The sequence below is a fragment of the Gavialis gangeticus genome, unplaced genomic scaffold (assembly GCF_001723915.1).
Source record: "Gavialis gangeticus isolate Ggan-Ray unplaced genomic scaffold, GavGan_comp1, whole genome shotgun sequence".
Lineage (NCBI taxonomy): Eukaryota > Metazoa > Chordata > Crocodylia > Gavialidae > Gavialis > Gavialis gangeticus.
The window spans coordinates 44,149,260-44,168,399 of NW_017728994.1; the positions used below are offsets into that span (position 1 = coordinate 44,149,260).

At 42.0% G+C, this 19,140-nt stretch overlaps 1 protein-coding gene across 3 annotated transcripts in view; it reads right to left on the reverse strand.

Moving 5' to 3' along the window:
* Positions 1-19,140, reverse strand: part of ADGRA1 (adhesion G protein-coupled receptor A1) — an 841,033-nt gene that overhangs the window by 271,642 nt on the left and 550,251 nt on the right. The window contains exon 2 of one of the 3 annotated variants that reach the window (XM_019502679.1): positions 5,106-5,188. The exons of the other annotated variants lie outside the window; for them this stretch is intronic. Within the exon in view, the coding sequence (XP_019358224.1) occupies positions 5,106-5,162 (57 nt within the window). The 5' untranslated portion in view covers positions 5,163-5,188. The remainder of the gene's footprint in view (positions 1-5,105; positions 5,189-19,140) is intronic. 3 annotated transcript variants of the gene reach the window in all.

Below are 19,140 nucleotides of genomic sequence, written 5' to 3' on the forward strand. Positions count from 1 at the left end.
GCTCCTTCCTATGTTGATGCCATCAACAGTATTCCTTAAGTCCACTAGTGTGTCCTGGAAATACCACAATCATGTTGATATATTCAACGTTACTGTAATTGCATCATCAACCTACAGCCAGGAGCCAAAATACTGCTTGCAAACTTGTTCCTGAACCAGAACAACTCAGGTACCCAGAGAAGACCTGCAAGAAAAAGATCTTCCCTCCATCCCTCTGCCTTGCCCTGGAGAAACCCTATTCCTCCGTCCCCTGCCCCCACCCTCTTTCCCCCCTGCCAATCTGGTCTTTGGAAAGAAGAACGGTAGAACATTTCATCCATCCTTAGTTGGACTATCAAACTCTAAACAATGTAAACACCTAGAAATGGCAGCCCCTCCTCTTATCCATGAACTCCTTGAGAGCCTTATCTGCATCATGGGACCAGTGCTCTGGCTTTGCTAGTTCCTATCCCCTTTAGGGCATCTAAAGTACGCTGGTTAAGAAAGGACTGACCACCAAGAAGAGGAACTGCAATTCCGTCAGATGGAAAGGGAAAAGGAAAAACATACTGTTCAATGTTCACTGCCCAAGGCCTGTCTAAATATGGTCCAATATGTCTAAAAAATATACAAATCAAGGGAAATTAGAGATGGCAAGATAGCCATGTACCTGAGGGAATTCTAAGCTGCTGATTATTTTGATACCATTTATCTAAGGTGCTGAGAAAATAAGACAGTTATCTCCTTTATTCCAACATGATACACATTCAGTTTTATTAAAAGCTTTTTGCATTTTAAAAAATGCCACATCCAAACTATACATTTTAATGATTTGACTGGGTCCATTCTACTCTGTGCAACTACAATTTCTTGTCCTGGATGGTTGCAAATCATTATTTCTACTGAGTCAGCTTTAGACTGCTCTTTTCATTTTATGATCAATATACATGTTTTCATATTTAATATCTACGTCAACACTAAGCTCCTGCTTTTGTACAATAGCAATCAGATTGAAGGTATTAATTTTGAGTGAACTATCAACACATTTTTTCCATAATAACAGGGTTGACGTTATTCACACCTCATCTAAGAGCAAGTTAAAAAATGTATCTTTCAATAGAAATTTAAGCATGCGGAACTCCCTCCCTCTGCCTAACTGACATTGCCAATAGAGCCAAATACATTATGTATTCAAATTCTAAAGAAAGTATCACACACAGATATTGTTGGGGGTATGGAAAGATGTGAGTAGAGTGTGCATAATGCTGAAAGAAACAGTAAGACAGAAGTTACTGTGCAGAAATATAAATAATGAAGTGAGATGTCTTTTGACATAAATTGGTTGGAAAGAGAAGAATGATTATAAATATTTTGATATTTTGCTTTCTTATATATCAGAAACATCTATGATGATTCTGATCATATTTTCAAAATTTCACAAGCAAGGAAAATCTCTCCCAGGATTCTGATTCCCCATGTTCAGATTCAGACAGTGTTCCTTCTAGTGAGGATGAAGGCAAGTAAGAGGAAGAAGAGAACTTTTGTTTCCTGTGATTTTTTTATTAGTGTGTTTAGATTTCTTTCTTTCTGGTTCAGGAATACTGAAAATTTGAGTTTTTAATGTTGAAATAGTAGAACAAAATATTTTGCCTTTTCCATCCCAACATTTTCAGAAGGCTTTCTTCAACAAAAAATACTGTGATATTTCAACATTTTATTCTAATTTGGGACAAAAACAAAAGGACATACATTTCTATTTTGAATTTGCTCTGTTCATTAGCATTATAGTGTTACTTCCCATTTAGCAATTTTATTAATTTGGATGGAAGATAGATTCTCTTCATTTCATTTCATTTTTAACAGATTCTCAATTAGTTTTTGCAGGAAAGGGGACTCTACTTGATTGGGAAATACAACTGGAAGTGAAAAAATGGACAGATTTTGGTAACAGTAAAATTAATGAAGTCTGAGAAATCATTATGGCTCCAGACATCAAGCTTGACAATTTTAATTCAAGACTCAGTAAAACAAATAAGTAAATTGAAGTACCAGATGCTATCAGTCTTTGGGGAATTTTCTGCAATGCAGGAAGAAGTTTGCTTTCTTCTCAACAAGGTGCACGACTTGGTAAAAAGGAATCAACAGTCAACAGTCAACAAATAAGGATAATTAATATTATGAAGTGCTCTGACAACACTGATTTCTGATGAGCAAATAGAGAAGGTTATTCTTATGCAAGGAAGCACAGAAGTTTTCTCAAAGACTCTTTCCGAAGAGTTTCTGGGCACCAACAATTTAAAAAATATGGAAAGTTTTAAGTTTGGTACCAGTATCCCATCTCAGATAAAGAAATTAAAGTTATCTTACATGTACTCCGTAATAAACTCTCAGTTGTAAGAAAAATAGAATGTCACATTAACTGAAGAAACAGAAGTTTTCCCCATTTGGTTTGATAGACGACTTAATATTGTTTGGCAAATAACTTCTGAAGTGATTAACAACTACCATGCCACGCCAGAAGATTGAGACATTGAAGATCTAAATAAGTGCTGTTCATCTTCCAAGTGCCTGAAGTAGTTAACTAAGTATACCATCCTGGACTCCTTGACTTAGGACACCCTCAGCCCTGTGGCCCACGCCCTAGGGCCAGGGACAGGCAATTGAAGCTGGAGGAGGGAGAGGGAGCCTGGAGAGACTAGTAGTGGTAGCAGCAGTTGGAGGGGTGGAGGGGAGTGACACCCAGATGCCACAAATTAACCCCTCAGTTATCACATGCAGCCTGTAGTCCACCAGTTGAATAGCCCTGATTTAAATGAATTACAGTGCATTACTCCTTTAAGTATAGTAGTCATGGTGAGAGATAGGTGTATTGTTGATCTTAACTGCTACACATTCTTTAGTCCTTTATATGGAACTTTGCACAATATTTTTCCTTTTTTATTTATTAATTCATTTCTTTGTACAATGTATCCAATTTACTTGAGGGATATTAAGTTTAATGCTTTCTTACTAAAAATGTTTTTGTTCCTAACAAATAAAAATAAGCCTTTTATTTGAATTGTTATGATTACTGTTATCTTGGGGGAAATGACATTGCCAAAAGGTTAAAGTTTAACTTAGATGGCATAGATGAAATTAGTCATTCTTTTAAAAGAAATGTATTCTTTTATAAAAATGAAAATCAAGTGAAGTTGGATTCACTATTTTTTCTAGACCTCTTATTTCAAAGAGGTGGGGGGTTTTTTTACTCTTGACAGTTCACTGTGGGATTGAGATACCATGGCCCCTTTGAAAAAGTAAACTGTATTCGTAAGACAAATGACTAGATACAATAATGAGATCTTCAGGAATCTGGAAAGAAGACTTCTTGCCTCTTAGGAAATCTAGCTGAGGAAAGATACAGGGCAGAGAAGGCCTAGTGTAGCTACAAACTAATCAGGAAGATCTGCTGAAGAAGAAGGACATGCCCTCTTCCATCCCAGTTGCCAGAAGTTGGGGCTGTAAAAAAAACTTAGGGTGTTTCCTTTCCCTTGCAGCAACCAGAGCTTGTGAAAACATCCTGTCACTAGTACCTTGAATTCCAGATGTATTTGCTTGTGCTTTGAGACTTATCTTTGAAAATAAATCTAGTCCTGAAATAAAGGTCTTGAAGGAAATGATGGTTGAGAGGAGTTTTATTTTACCTTTCCTCAGTTGTTAAGCCTGTCTAGCAGTTTACCCCATCTTCATTTCATAAAAATAAATATATATTTTTTTCTTTGGCACATATCTGATGAGCACATAAGATGCAGTTTGTAATAAACCATGTTACATACTATAAACAAGGTTTTTTTACAATATTAAACACATATGGCTGCTTACAGACATTAAAAAAACTCCAGTGCTTTACTTTAAACCCAGTGTGCTCTCACACTAAGCCCAGTGCATGCCCAGAAGAGGCATTAATTACATTTGCTGGCTCATCCAATGTCTTTATAGATTAGGTTCTTTAGTGGGGCTTTTCTGGTACTTTTATCTAACAGCTGATTGAATCAGCTGTTAGATAAAAGCGCCAAAATGCCCCACTAAAGTGCCAGAACTATACAGATGCTGTGAAGCCAGGTTGAATTAATACTGCTTCTTCTGGTAAAGCAGGGTGTTTTGTGGGGAGGGGTTTAATGTCTATAAACAGCCATACTGCTCAAAAAATTAGTTATGAAGAATTTTTAAGTTTCTATTAATGTCTACATGTTAAAAAACTAAATTGTTTAGGAGTTTTTACCTCTAAATGGCTAGGTTGAATTTAACATTGAGCTATAGTGACCAAATGTAATAACTATCTTGTTGACAATAAGTGGCCTGAGTAAAATTACTATGTGGTCACAGCCTAGTTCTTAGTGCTCAGTTGTCCATGCTAAAATAAAACATAGTATCAAACTGAACTAGCAATGCTGCTGGCAAACTCTTCAGAGAAGGCAAGGATTAAATAGGCATAGAAACTGAATTCCTCTCTTCATTCTAGAAGGATTCACTTTAGGTCAGGTTATTGGTATATTATTTAGGCAGTTGGGAACCTTGCATTACCACTCCTCCTGGGCTTTGTATGTTGTCTTTTCATACATAAATAATTCCAATCTCTAGATATTTCATTCTGAGCTCTCATTAAAGAGTAAGATATAAAATACAAATTTTCTTCTGGCATTAGCAGAAGAAGCAGGTAAATATAGAAAGCCACTTCACATCACCATATGATTTTCTACAGATATACACTAGAACTATGTGAGGACAGTGAATTTAAGGACTTAAGTGTCCTGACCCAGGTCTTCCTCTGTATTCAATATAGTCTATCTTGTGTTACACAGTCTGAGAACTATAGCAAATGTTAGCAACAGCTCGAATCCATGGAACTACTAGCAGCAGGAAAGAGAATGACTTCCAAGTGGGAGCCAGGGTCAGAAAGTCTGCCATGCCCTCCATAGCACTCTGGAGCTCATGCTGCTGTGACAAGACAGCGAGGAACTCCTGTCACCTTCTGTAGGCCTAGAAGTAGACATGATTTGCATCTTCAGGAGTCTGTGTTATAATTTGGTACTATGACCATGAAGAGTGATAAGTCAAAAACAAAATTAAATCATTGCAAGACTCACCCCAGTGACGGCTTGAGAAGCGTTACAAGGGTGGCACACGAGCCCAAATGGGTTCATCGTCAAGAAAGAATATTTACACCGTTCTGGAAGACATTAAACATCAGAATGAAGGTACCCAACTGGTTATGTCAAACCTGGATGCAAAATTTGACCATTTAATAGCTAAAGTAGGTAATTCTGAAACTGAAACATGGAAACAAAAAGCTTGAGTTTGCCTACAAAGAACATTCATGACCTTTCAATCAAAAACTGTAAACAAAGTTAATTAAAAAAACCCCTGAAATACTGAAGATCCAAAATGGGATGAACACTATCATTTTAAATGTTTCCAGAGGCTAAACAGTAAAAGATCTGTTGAATACTGTTCATCCTGTATATCATCTCTTAAATTAATAACAAATGCACATACATAGTGAAAAAGCAATGATCCTACTAAGCTTAAATAGATATTGGTACAAAAAGGACTGAGACAGTGTTAAGTATTCATTAATTTTCTCTAAAATTACTGGAGGGGTTCATTCACGAGAAATTCCCCTGCCATTTCAGGAATACATAATGACAAAAGTTAACAAAGCTTGAAGCAGATCATGCGTCTCATCCTCATGTGATACTCAACAGTTCCATATAGACAGAGGTTCTCTAGTCCAGGTTCCAGTTATTGTAGCTCTCCCTGGAATGAATACCTACTCACCTAACAAAGTCTAGCAGTTAGCCCCTTAGGCTAGGGACAGACATTCAATAAGCCTGAGCCTGAATTGATTCACTCTTTGCAAGTTAATTTAAGTTGTGCATCTTAAACTGATTACTAGCTGAACTGACGTGCTCTGTTAAACCAGGATATGCAGGCACATGTCTGCAGTGGCTCAAGCCAGAAGCCAGGGGAAGCTAGAGCATGCCTGCCAGCCACTACCAGAGGCGAGGGAAGACAGACACCCTCCAAGGCTCTCACCCCTCCCTGCTAGAGCAGAGGGGGCATGGCCAGGCACCAGCCCAGGCTAGCACACAAGGAATGGGGAAGAAGTCCTTTCTTCAAAACAAGGTATTGAACACAGCAATTTGCAAAGCCTACAACAAGGAACTACCAAAAATCTTTGCCTAAGCTAAGATACAGCCCAGTAAAACACAGCATACACAAATTATTCTAACTTAAAATGTATACCAGAAAAACAAAAGTTAGTCTTACTAATCCTGAGGGCAGAGTGTCTTCTTATAGCCAGGTATCCAGGTTGTAGCCCTATTGGTCTAGAGGAAAAGGCAATCAGGACTCATAGTAGACGTGATATCTTTTATTAGACGAACAAGATTTTTGCAAAAAAAAATATTTAATTGCAAGCTTTCAGGCATCTCTACTGCTAGTCCTTACAGCCAGGCATTCAGAAAGTCTTTGTTTACATGTTCTGCTTTATAATGTAAATGTACCTCTCTGCATTCTTCTCTTAACTAAATCTCCAACATGTGTGATCACTGATTGTCAGGTCTTTGCCAACACTTTCCACCTCTCAGTCTGGTCCTGCAGGTCTTAGCTCTGGGCTCAGGGTTGCAGAAGGGCTTGGATCTGCACACAGATCTGCCTGCTTCTCTCCCCAGCTCCTGCTGTGTGAGCCACACAGACTGCAGCTGAAGCCCTGGCTGTTCTGGGGGAGAGAGGGGACAGAGGGAGTGATTAACTCTGTCCCTGCCTGTTTGCAGGCAAGTCATGGAGGTATGGCTGGGACTGGCAAACAGCAGCTGAGGTCCCCAGGGTTTGCCAGAAAAGGGGTGGGGTGCGGGAGAAGGAGAGAGGACAGAGGGAGAAACTTGCCTCAGAGGCCATGGCAGGTCAGCGTCTAGCCATACCCTGCTCCTGCTCTGACTAGAGAGAAGAGGGGAGGAGTCAGCTCTGCTGTGGCGCAGAGAGCCCTGCCCAGCCCAAGACTATGCCGGGATGCTGGGGGAGTCTGATTTATCTTAAACTAGGAAGGGGTCTGGGACAGACATTGCATAAACCAGTTTAAGCCAAATCAGTTAAGTCTGATACATTCAGACAGGTTTATCTCAAACTGGTTTCAGCCATTCTCAAACTGGTTTATGTGCACTGAACATCTGTTCTGTTACAGGTTTAAACCAGTTTCTGATCACTTAAACTGGTTTATGTGTAATGTCTGTCCCTGGCCCTGATTACAAACACAGTACGTAATCCTTTTCTACCCTTGGCTGGGCAGGCACATGTATTTTGCCACAAGATACTAAATGGTGCAAATAATTGACAGGATTATAACTGTATTACACACCCAAATGGCTCCAAAACAACTTTTTATAATCACCTGCCAGTACTCTTACATTCTCCCATCGCTTCATAGAAGTCACACTTTGAGAAGCAGAGGGCTGATCTTTTTTAAATTTTCTAAGTGACTTTTAAGATGGAAGGTTGATTTTCTTTAGATTAATACTGACAAGAGGAATATAGGTGCAGCTGGTTCTTGTTCTTTTATCCTAGTAAGCTCTTCATGACTTCTTGACACTGCATTATATTAAAAGTTATATAAAAAACATGAAACATTAAAAAGAAAAGCAAGTTTCCTCCAAACTTCCCAAAAGGCATGGATCTATTTTAAACATCTAGAAGAAATGACAGTGGCAAGTTTTTTTCACTGTATTAGATTGTTGGCCATGGTAGCAGATAAAAAGTATGTAGAAGCATAATATGACTTGCTATATAGTGACTACATACATATATTTATGACTATATTTATGACAATGCTGCAAATACTGTCTAGCTTTGATCAAATTATAAGATATATTTAAACGATTCTGTCTATGAATAGTTTAATTTCTATGTACATTTACAATTTGAAATATTTGGTGAACGATCCAACAAAATAAATATTTCTGTGTATGAGTATGAGTTACTTATCACTGAAATTTTCCTATACATAATTTTATGTTTGTATTCTGTAATTGCTCAGCTAAGTTCCATGGTATTGTTTGTGATCCCTAGCTGATATAACTCTTCATTCCAAAAAAATATGTCAAGATAGATACCAAGGATTTCCAACACGTAAATCCATGCTTATATAGAGAATCTCAAAGTTAATACATTTTGGATTTATTATTTCTGGTAATGCAGTTAATAATACAAAGACTTGAAAATAGATTATTTAGTGTATATCATCTCTTGAAGTTATTGGGCTTGTCTACATTTGCACTTTAATGTGCATTAGCCTATTTTAATGTGCATCACTAAAAAAAGTGTGCTATTTAATTAAGGCTCATTAAAATAGGCTAACGTGCATTAGGCGTCACTTAAAAACAACGGGTGCCTGCAAACGAGTGCCACTACCACACTCCAGCATCCTCCTGTAGCTTGTGTATCAGCACCCCTGTGCTTAAAAATGGAGGTGGGATGCTTGAGCATTAGATGAGCTTAACTTTAAGCACTGCCACAGCCATTTTTAAGTGTGGGAACACTGATATGCGAGACATTGTGGCGCTTTAATTACAGTGGCTCTTGGAGCCACTGTAATTGAAGTGCTGCTCCCCTGCCCCCCACTGGAGCATAGATAAAAGTGCCCCATATTCTTTGGCTAATGTATATTAAGACAGGCTAATGCCCATTTTTCTAGTACCTCACAATGGAGTTACTAGATTTAATATGTATTAATTAAAGCAAATTGATGCACATGTAAGCTCACCCACTGATGCTAAACCTGATTTGTATATGCCAGTGGAATGTATGTCAGCCACAGGACACCTATTTCAGCTTCTCTCCCTCCATTAGATGTATTGAATTTCTTTATTGGAACTGGATCCTGTTTTTCAGAACAAACCTATTTGTTATCTAAATTTTGAAATACAATAAATAATATTGATATGACTTCCTTTACTTCTTGTTAAAAATAGTGACTAATGTAATTAAAGTTTTTACGAATTCTAAAGTAGCAGCTGTTGATCTATTTTAGAGTGTTTTATGTTGTATTCCATACTGTGAAATATTTAATTGAGCAAAAAGTACCAAGAGAAATTCAATAATAAAAAGAAGTTCTAGCTTTTCCATGTAAATGGCACTTTCTGTGAATATAATTACACTATTATAGAGGTAATCTATTAAAAATGTGAATTCTGGCTTAATAACCAGTCCTTGTATCAATTCTATTTCCGTAACTTGAAAGAAAATAATTAGTGCTGACAAAACCTCCCTGGTGGCTTGAAGGGAAACAAACAGGTGGGTAATTAACACACCTATTGATTGCTAGTTGGTTAATACTGTTCATAATTCAGACATAATATTTCAACTGGTTTTCAAACTTTGCTGTTAGGCTTCCAATACAAGCTGAAGAAATCACTATAATTGCTTGCCTTGAAAATGTTGGGAGCATCTTCTTCTTGGACATTATTTTTCAAAGGCATGCTGAAAAAAGAGGGAAAGAGCAATGTGTCTGACCTGGGAAGCTAAAGAAAAATGTAAAGGGGCAGACTTAAACAAACGTTGATTGATCATTAAAACTGAGACTATATCAATATTCATGTTGCTTTTGGCAAATGTGAAAACTAGATTCAATTCACTATAATTTGACAGGTTTTCTTACTTTTATTTCAATTTTGATTTGCTTTATGTATATCGCTGTGCACATGACTCTTACTTCTCAATTCTACTTCTCAATCACAAAAATAGCAAGGCAAAATCCTGGTTCCACTGAAATAAGTGAGATTCTTGTATTTGCTTTAATGAGACAGGATTTCATCAAACTATCTTTAAAGAAAACTCGTTAAAATCTTTTTGATGCAAAGTCCACATTAGTATTTTTTTTAAATTTGGGATCAACTAAAGTACACCTAGAGGTACACCTTGCTGGGGCCGTTTGACCCCAGTACTCTTTCCTGCCATGGCAGGGCGTCGGACTAGATGATCTGCTCAGGTCCCTTCCAACCCTAGAAACTATGAAACTAAAGCTTATGAATATGTTCAGTTAAGATCCCACCTCAAATGTCTTAACTTCATTGCTCTTTTAGAAAGACATGAGCTACTCAAGAAGTTTCCATTGCATATTTGTAATGCCATTCTTACTACTTCATTTGTAATATGGGCTCATCCTCTTGAAGCAGGCAATTTTTCCTGGTCTCCTGTAAGTAGCAGTAACTTCTATTTCCAAAATTCAGCCTTGCAGAAAAGCCATTTCCAGTGGAATTGATCACAGATAAACTTCCATCATTTGTTTTAGGCAGCAGAGTGGTGGCCCAGAGCAGAAAATACATAGAATCACTAAACCAAATTCATGCTACATATTGAGAAAAATGAGCTCTGTTAATTCAAGAGCTGGCTAAGACACTGAGCTGAGGAACTTACCAGAAGAGCAAACAAGGAACCAGTGTGATAGGAAATAAAAGACATGAAAGCTAAGAATGCTTTTAATTTCTCTCTGTAAATCTGGCAGATAATCACTGTAAGGCAGTGATTGTCAACCAGGGTGAAGTTTCACCCTGGGGTGCCTTTAGAGCCTTTCAAGTGTGTTGTGGGGTGCCACATAATATTAGCACTGTTAAGTGTGAAAACACGATCACAAGATAAACCCAGAGAATTCAAAGAATAAAGTAAGAAAAAAATAAGGAGCTTAAAAAAAAAAAGGAATATGGTAATTTACAACAGAAAAGGAAGGAGAATAATAACTAAAAATCATAGAATCATAACAAATTAGGGTTGGCAGGGACCTCAGGAGGTCATCTAGTCCAACCCCCTGCTCAAAGCGGTACCAGCTCCAACTACATCAGCCCAGCCATGGCTTTGTCTTGCTGGGTCTTAAAAACCTCCAAGGATGGAGAGTACACAACCTCTTTGGGTAATCTGTTCCAGTGTTTTACTATGCTTTAGTGAGTCAGTTGTTCCTAATATCTAACCTAAGCTTTTCTTGCTGCTACTTGAGACCGTTGCTCTTTGTTCTGTCATCTGCCACCACTGAGAACAGTCTAGCTCCATCCTTTTTTGAACCCCACTTCAGGTAGCTGAAGACTGTTATTAAATCCCCTCTCAGACATCTCTTCTCTAAACTAAATAAACTTAGTTCCTTCAGCTTCTCCTCATAAGTCATGTTCCCCAGGTCCCTCACCATTTCTGTTGCCCCCTGCTAGACTCTCCAATTTGTCCATATCCTTTCTGTAGTGGGGGGTCCAAAACTGAGCACAGTACTCCAGATGTGGCCTCACCAGTGCTGAACAGAGGGGAATAATCACTTTCCTTGACCTGCTGGCAACACACCAACCAATGCAGCTCACTATGCTGTTAGCAACAAGAGCACACTGCTGGCTCATACTCAGCTTTTATTGTCCACTGTAAGCCCCGGGTTCTTTTCTGCAGAGCTGCTGCTCGGCCAGTCAGGCCCCAGCCTGTATCAGTGAATGGGATTGTTCCATCCTCAGTGCAAGACTTTGCACTTGTCCTTGTTGAACCTCATGAGACTTCCTTAGCTTGCCCGCAAGAATATTGTGGGAGACCATATCAAAAGCCTTGCTAAAATAAAAGTAAACCACATCAGTTGCTCTCCCCACATCCACAAAGTCAGTCATCTCATCATAGAAGGCAATCAGTTGGTCACGCATGACTTTCCCCTGGTGAATTCATACTGACTGTTTCCTAATCACCACCTTCACCTACAAGTGCTTAGATATGGATTCCTGGAGGACCTGCTCCATGATTTTTCCAGGGACTGAGGTGAGGTTGACTAGTGCCCTGGATCCTCCTTTTTCCCTTTCTTAAATATGGGCGCTATGTTTGCCCTTTTTCAATCACCATGAGTTTTCAAAGATGATGGCTAGTAGCTCGCCAATCACATTAGCCAACTCCCTCAGCATCCTTGGGTGTGTCCTGTCCAGCCCCATAGACTTGTATATGTCCAGCTTTTCTAAATAGTCCCTAACCTGTTTTTCACCACTGTTGGCTGCTCCCCTCCTCCCCAAACAGTGCTTCCAAGTGCAGTAGTCTGGAAGCTGTCCTTACCTGAGTGACGTGAAAAAGGCATTGAGTCTTTTCCATATCCTCTGTCACTAGGTTGTCTCTCCCATTCAGGAATGGACCAACACTTTCCCTGATCTTCCTCGTTACTGACATACGTGTAGAAACCCTACATGTTACCCTTCACATCTGTTGCTAGCTGCCACTCCAACTGTGCCTTGGCCTTCCTGGGCATGCCCAGACGAGTGAACATGTGTCTGTTGTGGCGAATAGCAAGAGACACACTGGGAATGAAAAAAGTTCCCCACGCACCTCTAATTTTGATACCGGGAAATCCCAGTATATAAAAAAACCACACACACTCAAAAAGGTGGGATACAGAGGCTTGTGACTATAATAAAGTGCAAATAAGACAAATCTGCACTGGAATCCACAATACTTATGCTCCTATACTATAAAGAATAACTAGTGATAATAAATCTACTGGACCCACTCCTCTTTTATCCCATCACTATGCTCCAAACCCACAGTTTGCTGAGATCTGTAATCTGGAAAGGTGGAGATGCAGGTATATTTTCTACCTACCCAGAAAATGTAACACCCCTATTTTCATGCCAGGTAGTACCTCTCATAGCTCTGCAGGAAGTGGCAGTATTTTCCCCTAAAACAGCATTCTAAATGAAGTAGAAATAAGGATTTGTCATGCTTTTTAAGGGTTATAATACATTTAAACTACAAAAAGTTCCTGTAAATTGAATATCAATATTTTAAGACAGAAAAAAGGTAAGATATAAGACAAGAAAAGTAGTTGTATATCTTGACACTAGCTGTCAGCAGCCTTATGAAAATTTCTGGCACCTGAAGAAAGACTCATCATAGATAAGTTTTCTTTCATTCACATCTGTCGACTTAGGTGCTTGTTTACCCCGTCGAGATAAGCTTTGTAATATTAATATGTATTTTTATTAGATATAATATTTGACTTATGACTGTTTTCCTGGTACTTTGTGTACCCTTTAAAATAAAGACAGGCACTGAGCATTTAGCTGCAGATAAACAGTGACTCAGTGTAGCAATGGCTGGAACATAGCCCCTGCTGTACCCCCACAGGACAAGCAGCGCTGGCGGGAAGCTTACCCGGCAAAGTCCAAATGAGTAGCACATCCTCAGAGCATTGGAGAAAAAGTCTGGGGGGGAAACTGGAGCCCTGAGCAGGCACCTGGAGCCAGGGGTCACATGCCCTGAGGAGTCTGTGCTGACTGGCCTGGGAGAAAGCACGGGCTGTTTAAAGGGAGATGCCGAGAGAAGCGGTGGTGTTTGGCATTTATGGGAACAAAGACTGCACTGCTGAACCAGGAGGATGTCCAGCAGAGCTGGGAACTCTGCCAGCCAAACCCTCATGGGACCACCAATGCAGGTGACCCATGAGCAAAGGACAGTTAAGTGGCAATGGATGGCAAGGTGGTGGTGGGTATTCCCCACAAGCCTAGGCTCAAGTGACAGGCATCAGAATTCCCTGGGAGACTGCTGGTTGAGTCCACTGGGAAAAGGGCAAAGGTAGACCCACCAAGTGGATTGCAGCCTTAAGAGAAGTGGAGGTGGCCAGGGCAAAGAGGGGCTTGTCCAGACTGGCAGGGAGAGCATCTGTGAGGTTTGAAGTGGAAGGTGTTAGCCTGGCTGAACACCCAAGTTTAAGGGAAGCCAGCATGACCAGAAATTGTCATTTGGAAATGTGGGGGTTAGGACCCATAAGTCAGGGTCTACAGTCAGTTCCCTTTTGGTTCCTCAGGTAAAGGAGTAGCAGCTGGGAGGAGAAGGATCCCCCTGGATGTTTGAATTGCAGTTAACAGGGTCCCGTTCTTTGTACCTGGACTCTTTAAATGAGCTAGGCTATGAAGCTTGAGGTGGAACCAAGAGCAGTCACACTGAGACAAGTTGACCCTGAAATAATCACAGAAACTGGGAGTTTTGAGAGGAAAGAGACAAATGTGCCAACAAAGAGAGTGGGAGAGAGGAAGAAAATAATTTGGGTGAAGAGTAATCAAACCCAAGGAGGTACGAGACCAGGGGAAACTGATACAGAACATCATTATAACATCAAGACGTGGCAGATAAAACGGATTTCAAGCCAGGGGTCCAGGTAATCACAAAGTGAAAAGGGGGAGGTAGGAGGACCCACCCACTCACACTCAGCCTTTACTATCTCTGTGTACTATATTGAGTTTTCAATCTAAAGATTTTGGGGGGGATTTACTAAAAATGGGAAGAAATGAGAGTTTTTTCTTGTTAATACTCCATTCAATTCTGTATAATTTGACAAGTATAAAACATGCTTCAGATGATTTGAGAGGGCTGGCTTTAAATAATCTTAGTGCTGCTAAGGTTTTATCTTTTCTGGGGATGATATTCAGCTTTGTGTTTAGGTTCAACTAAAATCTCATTTCAAGCTTTTTTGCTGGCCCTCGTACTAGGGTGAATTCCATCCCAAACAGAAAACACTATTTTTTCATGATTTATATAAGGCAAAAGAAATTTGTTGGATCAGAGTCTGAAGGTATTTCTACATTATAAAATAGAAGCATACTTTCCAATACAGAAGTAGCCATGGCAATGAAAACACATACATCATTAATATAATTCTGTAAAAAAAAGGTAGAACAGTAAATACCCACAAAAAAGCTATAAAGGATTGGTGCAGCCCTTCCTGAAATACGAATTTGTAGTGTGCAGAAGCGACCATTTATATACACTGTAAATGATGTATGCTGTGTTTACATCATAGCACTTCAGCTACGTCTAGAAGGAATCTAATACTTTCTTCTGTCCATTCATCTTTGAAGTTTTTTCCATGTCCTAAACTCTTTTCCTCCATAGTAACTGCTAAGAAGACTGTCCAGAAGAAATTATTTTGCATAGTGTCACATTAACTAGATAACATTGATTTAAATAATTGGATATTATTTTGGCAGTAGCACAAATTAATAGATTTAAGATTCAGAAGGCACAGTTATAAGCAGGGAACCTGGTTTTCTTTGTTTAAAAATCCCACATTCTTTCATTAAGAACCCCAAATCCACATTTTTCACAATTAAAATAAAATGCCACCATGTTTATACATATTAGTTTAACACAATTTTTTATCAATATAGTTACAATTTTAAAGCCATTTGGAAGCCTACCAGTGCCTCAATCATTATAATAAAATTAAGTCTAACCACCTGTACATTTTGGAGTACAATTTTTTTTTGTCCATGGAAAAATCAGAGCTCCCCCTGCCCCCTTTGCTCACCAGGATGCAGGTCAGTTGCAGCTGTTCCCCTCCACCTCCCTCAGCCCCACTGCTTTGTATCACTGAGCAGCCCTGACCCTGCCCATGCTGTTGCCCCTCACTCCCAACCCAGAGCCCCAAGAGCCCTATTGATGCCTCTTACTCCTGAACCACAGCCCCCTGGCCCTGCTGGTGCCCCTCACTCCAACCCACAGCTTCTTGGCTCTGCTGGTGCTCCTCACCCCTGACCTGCAGCCCCTCTCATCCCTACTGGGGCCCCTCATTCCTGACCCATAGGCCCCTGCCTCCCCCAGCCCTACCAGAGGGGGGCCCCAGCTGTCAGGACTATGGGACCCAGCAGCTGCATGCTGCCCGCTCTCTGCTTCCATGGGCACCAGCTGCAGCTGGAGTGCAGCACAGAGCCCAGCCCCACCATGCCTCCTGTGGTGGGAGGTGAGAATATGGGCTACCCACTTTGGGGCTTGGGACTCTCCGCCCTGCTGCCTTCGCCCGGGGGCCCCCATTGCCCAGTGGGTGGGATCCAGCATGGGAGTGTGGAACAGGGCAGCAACACTCAGTGCCGCCACTGCAGGGAACCCCATACCAGCCACACCACCAAGGCGAGGCACCCCCTGAGTACCTGACAGCAGTCAGGACGGTGGTGGCACTGAGTGGTTACCCCCACTTGCTGCTGCCAGGTGGGCAGGGGTTACCGCACCTTGGCAGCACAGCTGGCATGGGGCTCCTGGCAGTGGTGGTGGCAACACTGAGCCTCCCTGCCCTGCTCTGACTTCTACCCTCTGGCACCAGTTCGCACCCACTGGACCACAGGCCCCTAGGGGAAGAGAAGCAGGGCAAGGAGCCCCAAATCCCACAGCAGACAGGCCACATTCTCCCCTACCCCATGCACAAATCTGGAGGGGCATGTGTTCCCCACCAAGACCCTCTACCCAGGAGTGCACACAGTGGTAGGCCTCACCAACACCCTGGATAAGCTGCCCCTGGCTGTGTCCAGCTTACCCAGTGAGGCCTTGTGGCTGCACATTCCCAAACTAGTTCCCAGGCACCACCCCAGCTGGGCAGCACCCCAAGCTCCAGCCCCTGCCGCCTGTCCCACTCTCTTCCTCACCATGGTCACCTCAATCTGCGCCCCCCAATATTGTCTTTGCTTCCTCTGGCCCCCCTCATGCATTGCCTATGTGCTTTCCATAGTCTTTCCTGCAGGCAGCTGGGGGAACTGCTCTCCACTGCTGTGTGGCTGTATTCCCAGCCATATGCAGGTGTGAGTGCACACACATGCATGTGGTGTCCCCTGCGCCCCACTGCTCCTAGCCTTGAGGAGCTCCTTGCAGGCTGGAACTCTGTCAGTCTGCAAGAAGAAACCTGTGGTTCCCCATGTTTTTCTCCTCTAAAGGAGCAAATCTGTGCTTTTCTCCATTAAAGGAGAACATCTGTGTTTTTCCATGGCAAATGGAAAACCTGGATCACTGGCTTTAAGCCAGATAATTTGACTTGACCCCTACATAACACAGCCCAAAGAAGCTTACTGAAACATCTCTGAAGCATGCTGTGTTTGAATTATACTAGTGGGGGCCAACCTCTTTCACAGGTATGCACAAATCAGTTCTGCATCCTGCCCAAGTATCTCTTCTATCCGCTTCCCTTGCTTGACTTTCTGCTCTGCTTTCTGCTCTCAGCCCTGTGCTTCTAATTTGATTTGTTACTGATTCCTGCTTCCTTTCTTGTATTCTCTGACAGATTTGCTGCTTTGCCTTCTGCTTCCTGCCACAGTGCTGCCTGCTCCCTCCCCAGTCTGTCACATACCAAATGCAGAGGCTGCCCACGTCACTTGTGCCATCCCATGCCACAGACTGGGCACCTCAGCTATACTATATCTTTTAGAAATACATCTAATCTAACAGTCAGGAAGGTTGTCTGATTGTTAAGAATATCCACCTTTCTAGTTTAAATTGTCTAGTTCAGGGGTAGGCAATGTTTTTTGGCTGGAGTGCCGAAAAACACCACAATGCCTACCTTGGAAGGTGCTGGCAGCAGCTACCCAGAGCCAGGGCCAGCAGCAGCTAGGAGGCTGCAAACAGCTGTGCCGGGCTCCACAGCTCCAACGTCAGCTCCATGCTGGCGGCAACTGCACACACACCTCGGGTCAGGCTGCATTGCCCTGCTGTCTGCCCCAAGATGCACGCTTGGGGCTGATACTGTGGAGCCCGGTGCAGCTGTTTGCAGCCTGCCTGCTGCTTGCTGAAGCTGCCCAGAGCCCAGGCTGGCTACAAACAGCTGTGCCAGGCTCCAGAGCCCAGTCACCAGCTCTGTGCTGGGAGCGGGAAAGAGACTGAGGTTACGCTGCCTCAGGCCCCTCCCCCACTGCCCACTCTGAGGCTTAGGTGCACATGCTGGTACAGAGCTGATGCCAGGGCTCTGGAGCCTGGCACAGCTGTTTGCAGCCTCCCGGCTGCAGACAGCCCCAGCTCTGGGTAGCTGGGTAGCTGCTGCCAGCCGAGAGCTCGAGCTGCTCCCAGCAGGCAGCTGGGATGCTGCAAGTCCTGCTAAGAGCTGCCCGAGCTTCATTGCTGACAGCAGCTACCCAGGGCCGGGGCTGGCTGTGGCATGCTGAGCAAAATGGCTTGCAGGACACGTGCTGGGGGCTACCAATCCCTGGCTAGCTTCAGGTTCTAACTAATGAATCTTGATATAACTTTTCCTGTTAAATAGCCCTCTCTCATCTCAGAAATTTCTTTGTTCATGGATGCATCTACACGAGACATTTACTGCGGAACTGCCTAATTAGCTTGCATCTACAAGTATTGTACTGTAGCAAAATTCTCTAGTGTGCAGGAACACATGTGTAGATGCCAACCTGGCTGCCTGGGGAATAAGGGTGCTTCAGTGTGGGAAGTGTCTGCTGACTAGCTCCACACTGGAGCACCCTTTTGCTTCAGCCACCCCTCCACAGCATGTTGAGCCAAGTCAGAGGAGCCCCAGGCTGGGAGGCTAACCCCCCAGGCCTCTGCCAGCTAGAGCTATTGCAACCTGGCTTACCATGCTGGAGCAATAAACTCTGGCATGATATGCACCGGAGTTTATTGCTTTGTGGTAATAGCACATGTAGATGCACCTGTGTGTGTCTGTGGTCCACAACAACATAATCTCTTAGCCTCTTGCTGGATATGCATTGCTCTTCTGGATAAGTATTATTTTAATGGTCCAATACTGGGCACTGGAATCCTTCCTTTCCTTTTTCATGTCTTTGTGACAAGGTACTTAGTAGCATTTGCAGATTCACTGGAATCTGACAGGCCACAATGTGAGCCCTTCTGCTATGGCCTCGACCTTGCGACTCACTGGGCTGTTAACTATGTGCCTCAGTGCTTGCAAAACCCAAGCCCTGGCACTAAAATAAAATCCATGCACTCCAATGGGGTTATGCCTGATTTACTTAAGAGTGAGGAAAATGAGACCCATTACATAGAAAAGAAAATGAAACATCCAGCAAATAATGAATGGAGAGAAATTCAGACATATGGACAAAGAAGAAAATCTGTGCTTTGATGAGCTGATTTGGTACAGAGATATATGGCTATTCTACATGCCTGAAAAAAGCCTAGGATAAGGCTTTCACATCAACACTATTAAGACTGTGGGCCAGAGTAGAGGCAAGAGTTACAACATTGTGTAGAGGGGGAAACTCAGCTAATTTGAATTAACCAGTGTGAATTTAAAATGAATTAATTAAACTGCACTTAGATAACTCTGCAGCGACTCTTATATGGTGTTAAAGAATATATCTACAAAGTTTACTTTACATGAGATAAGTGGTATAATGTTAT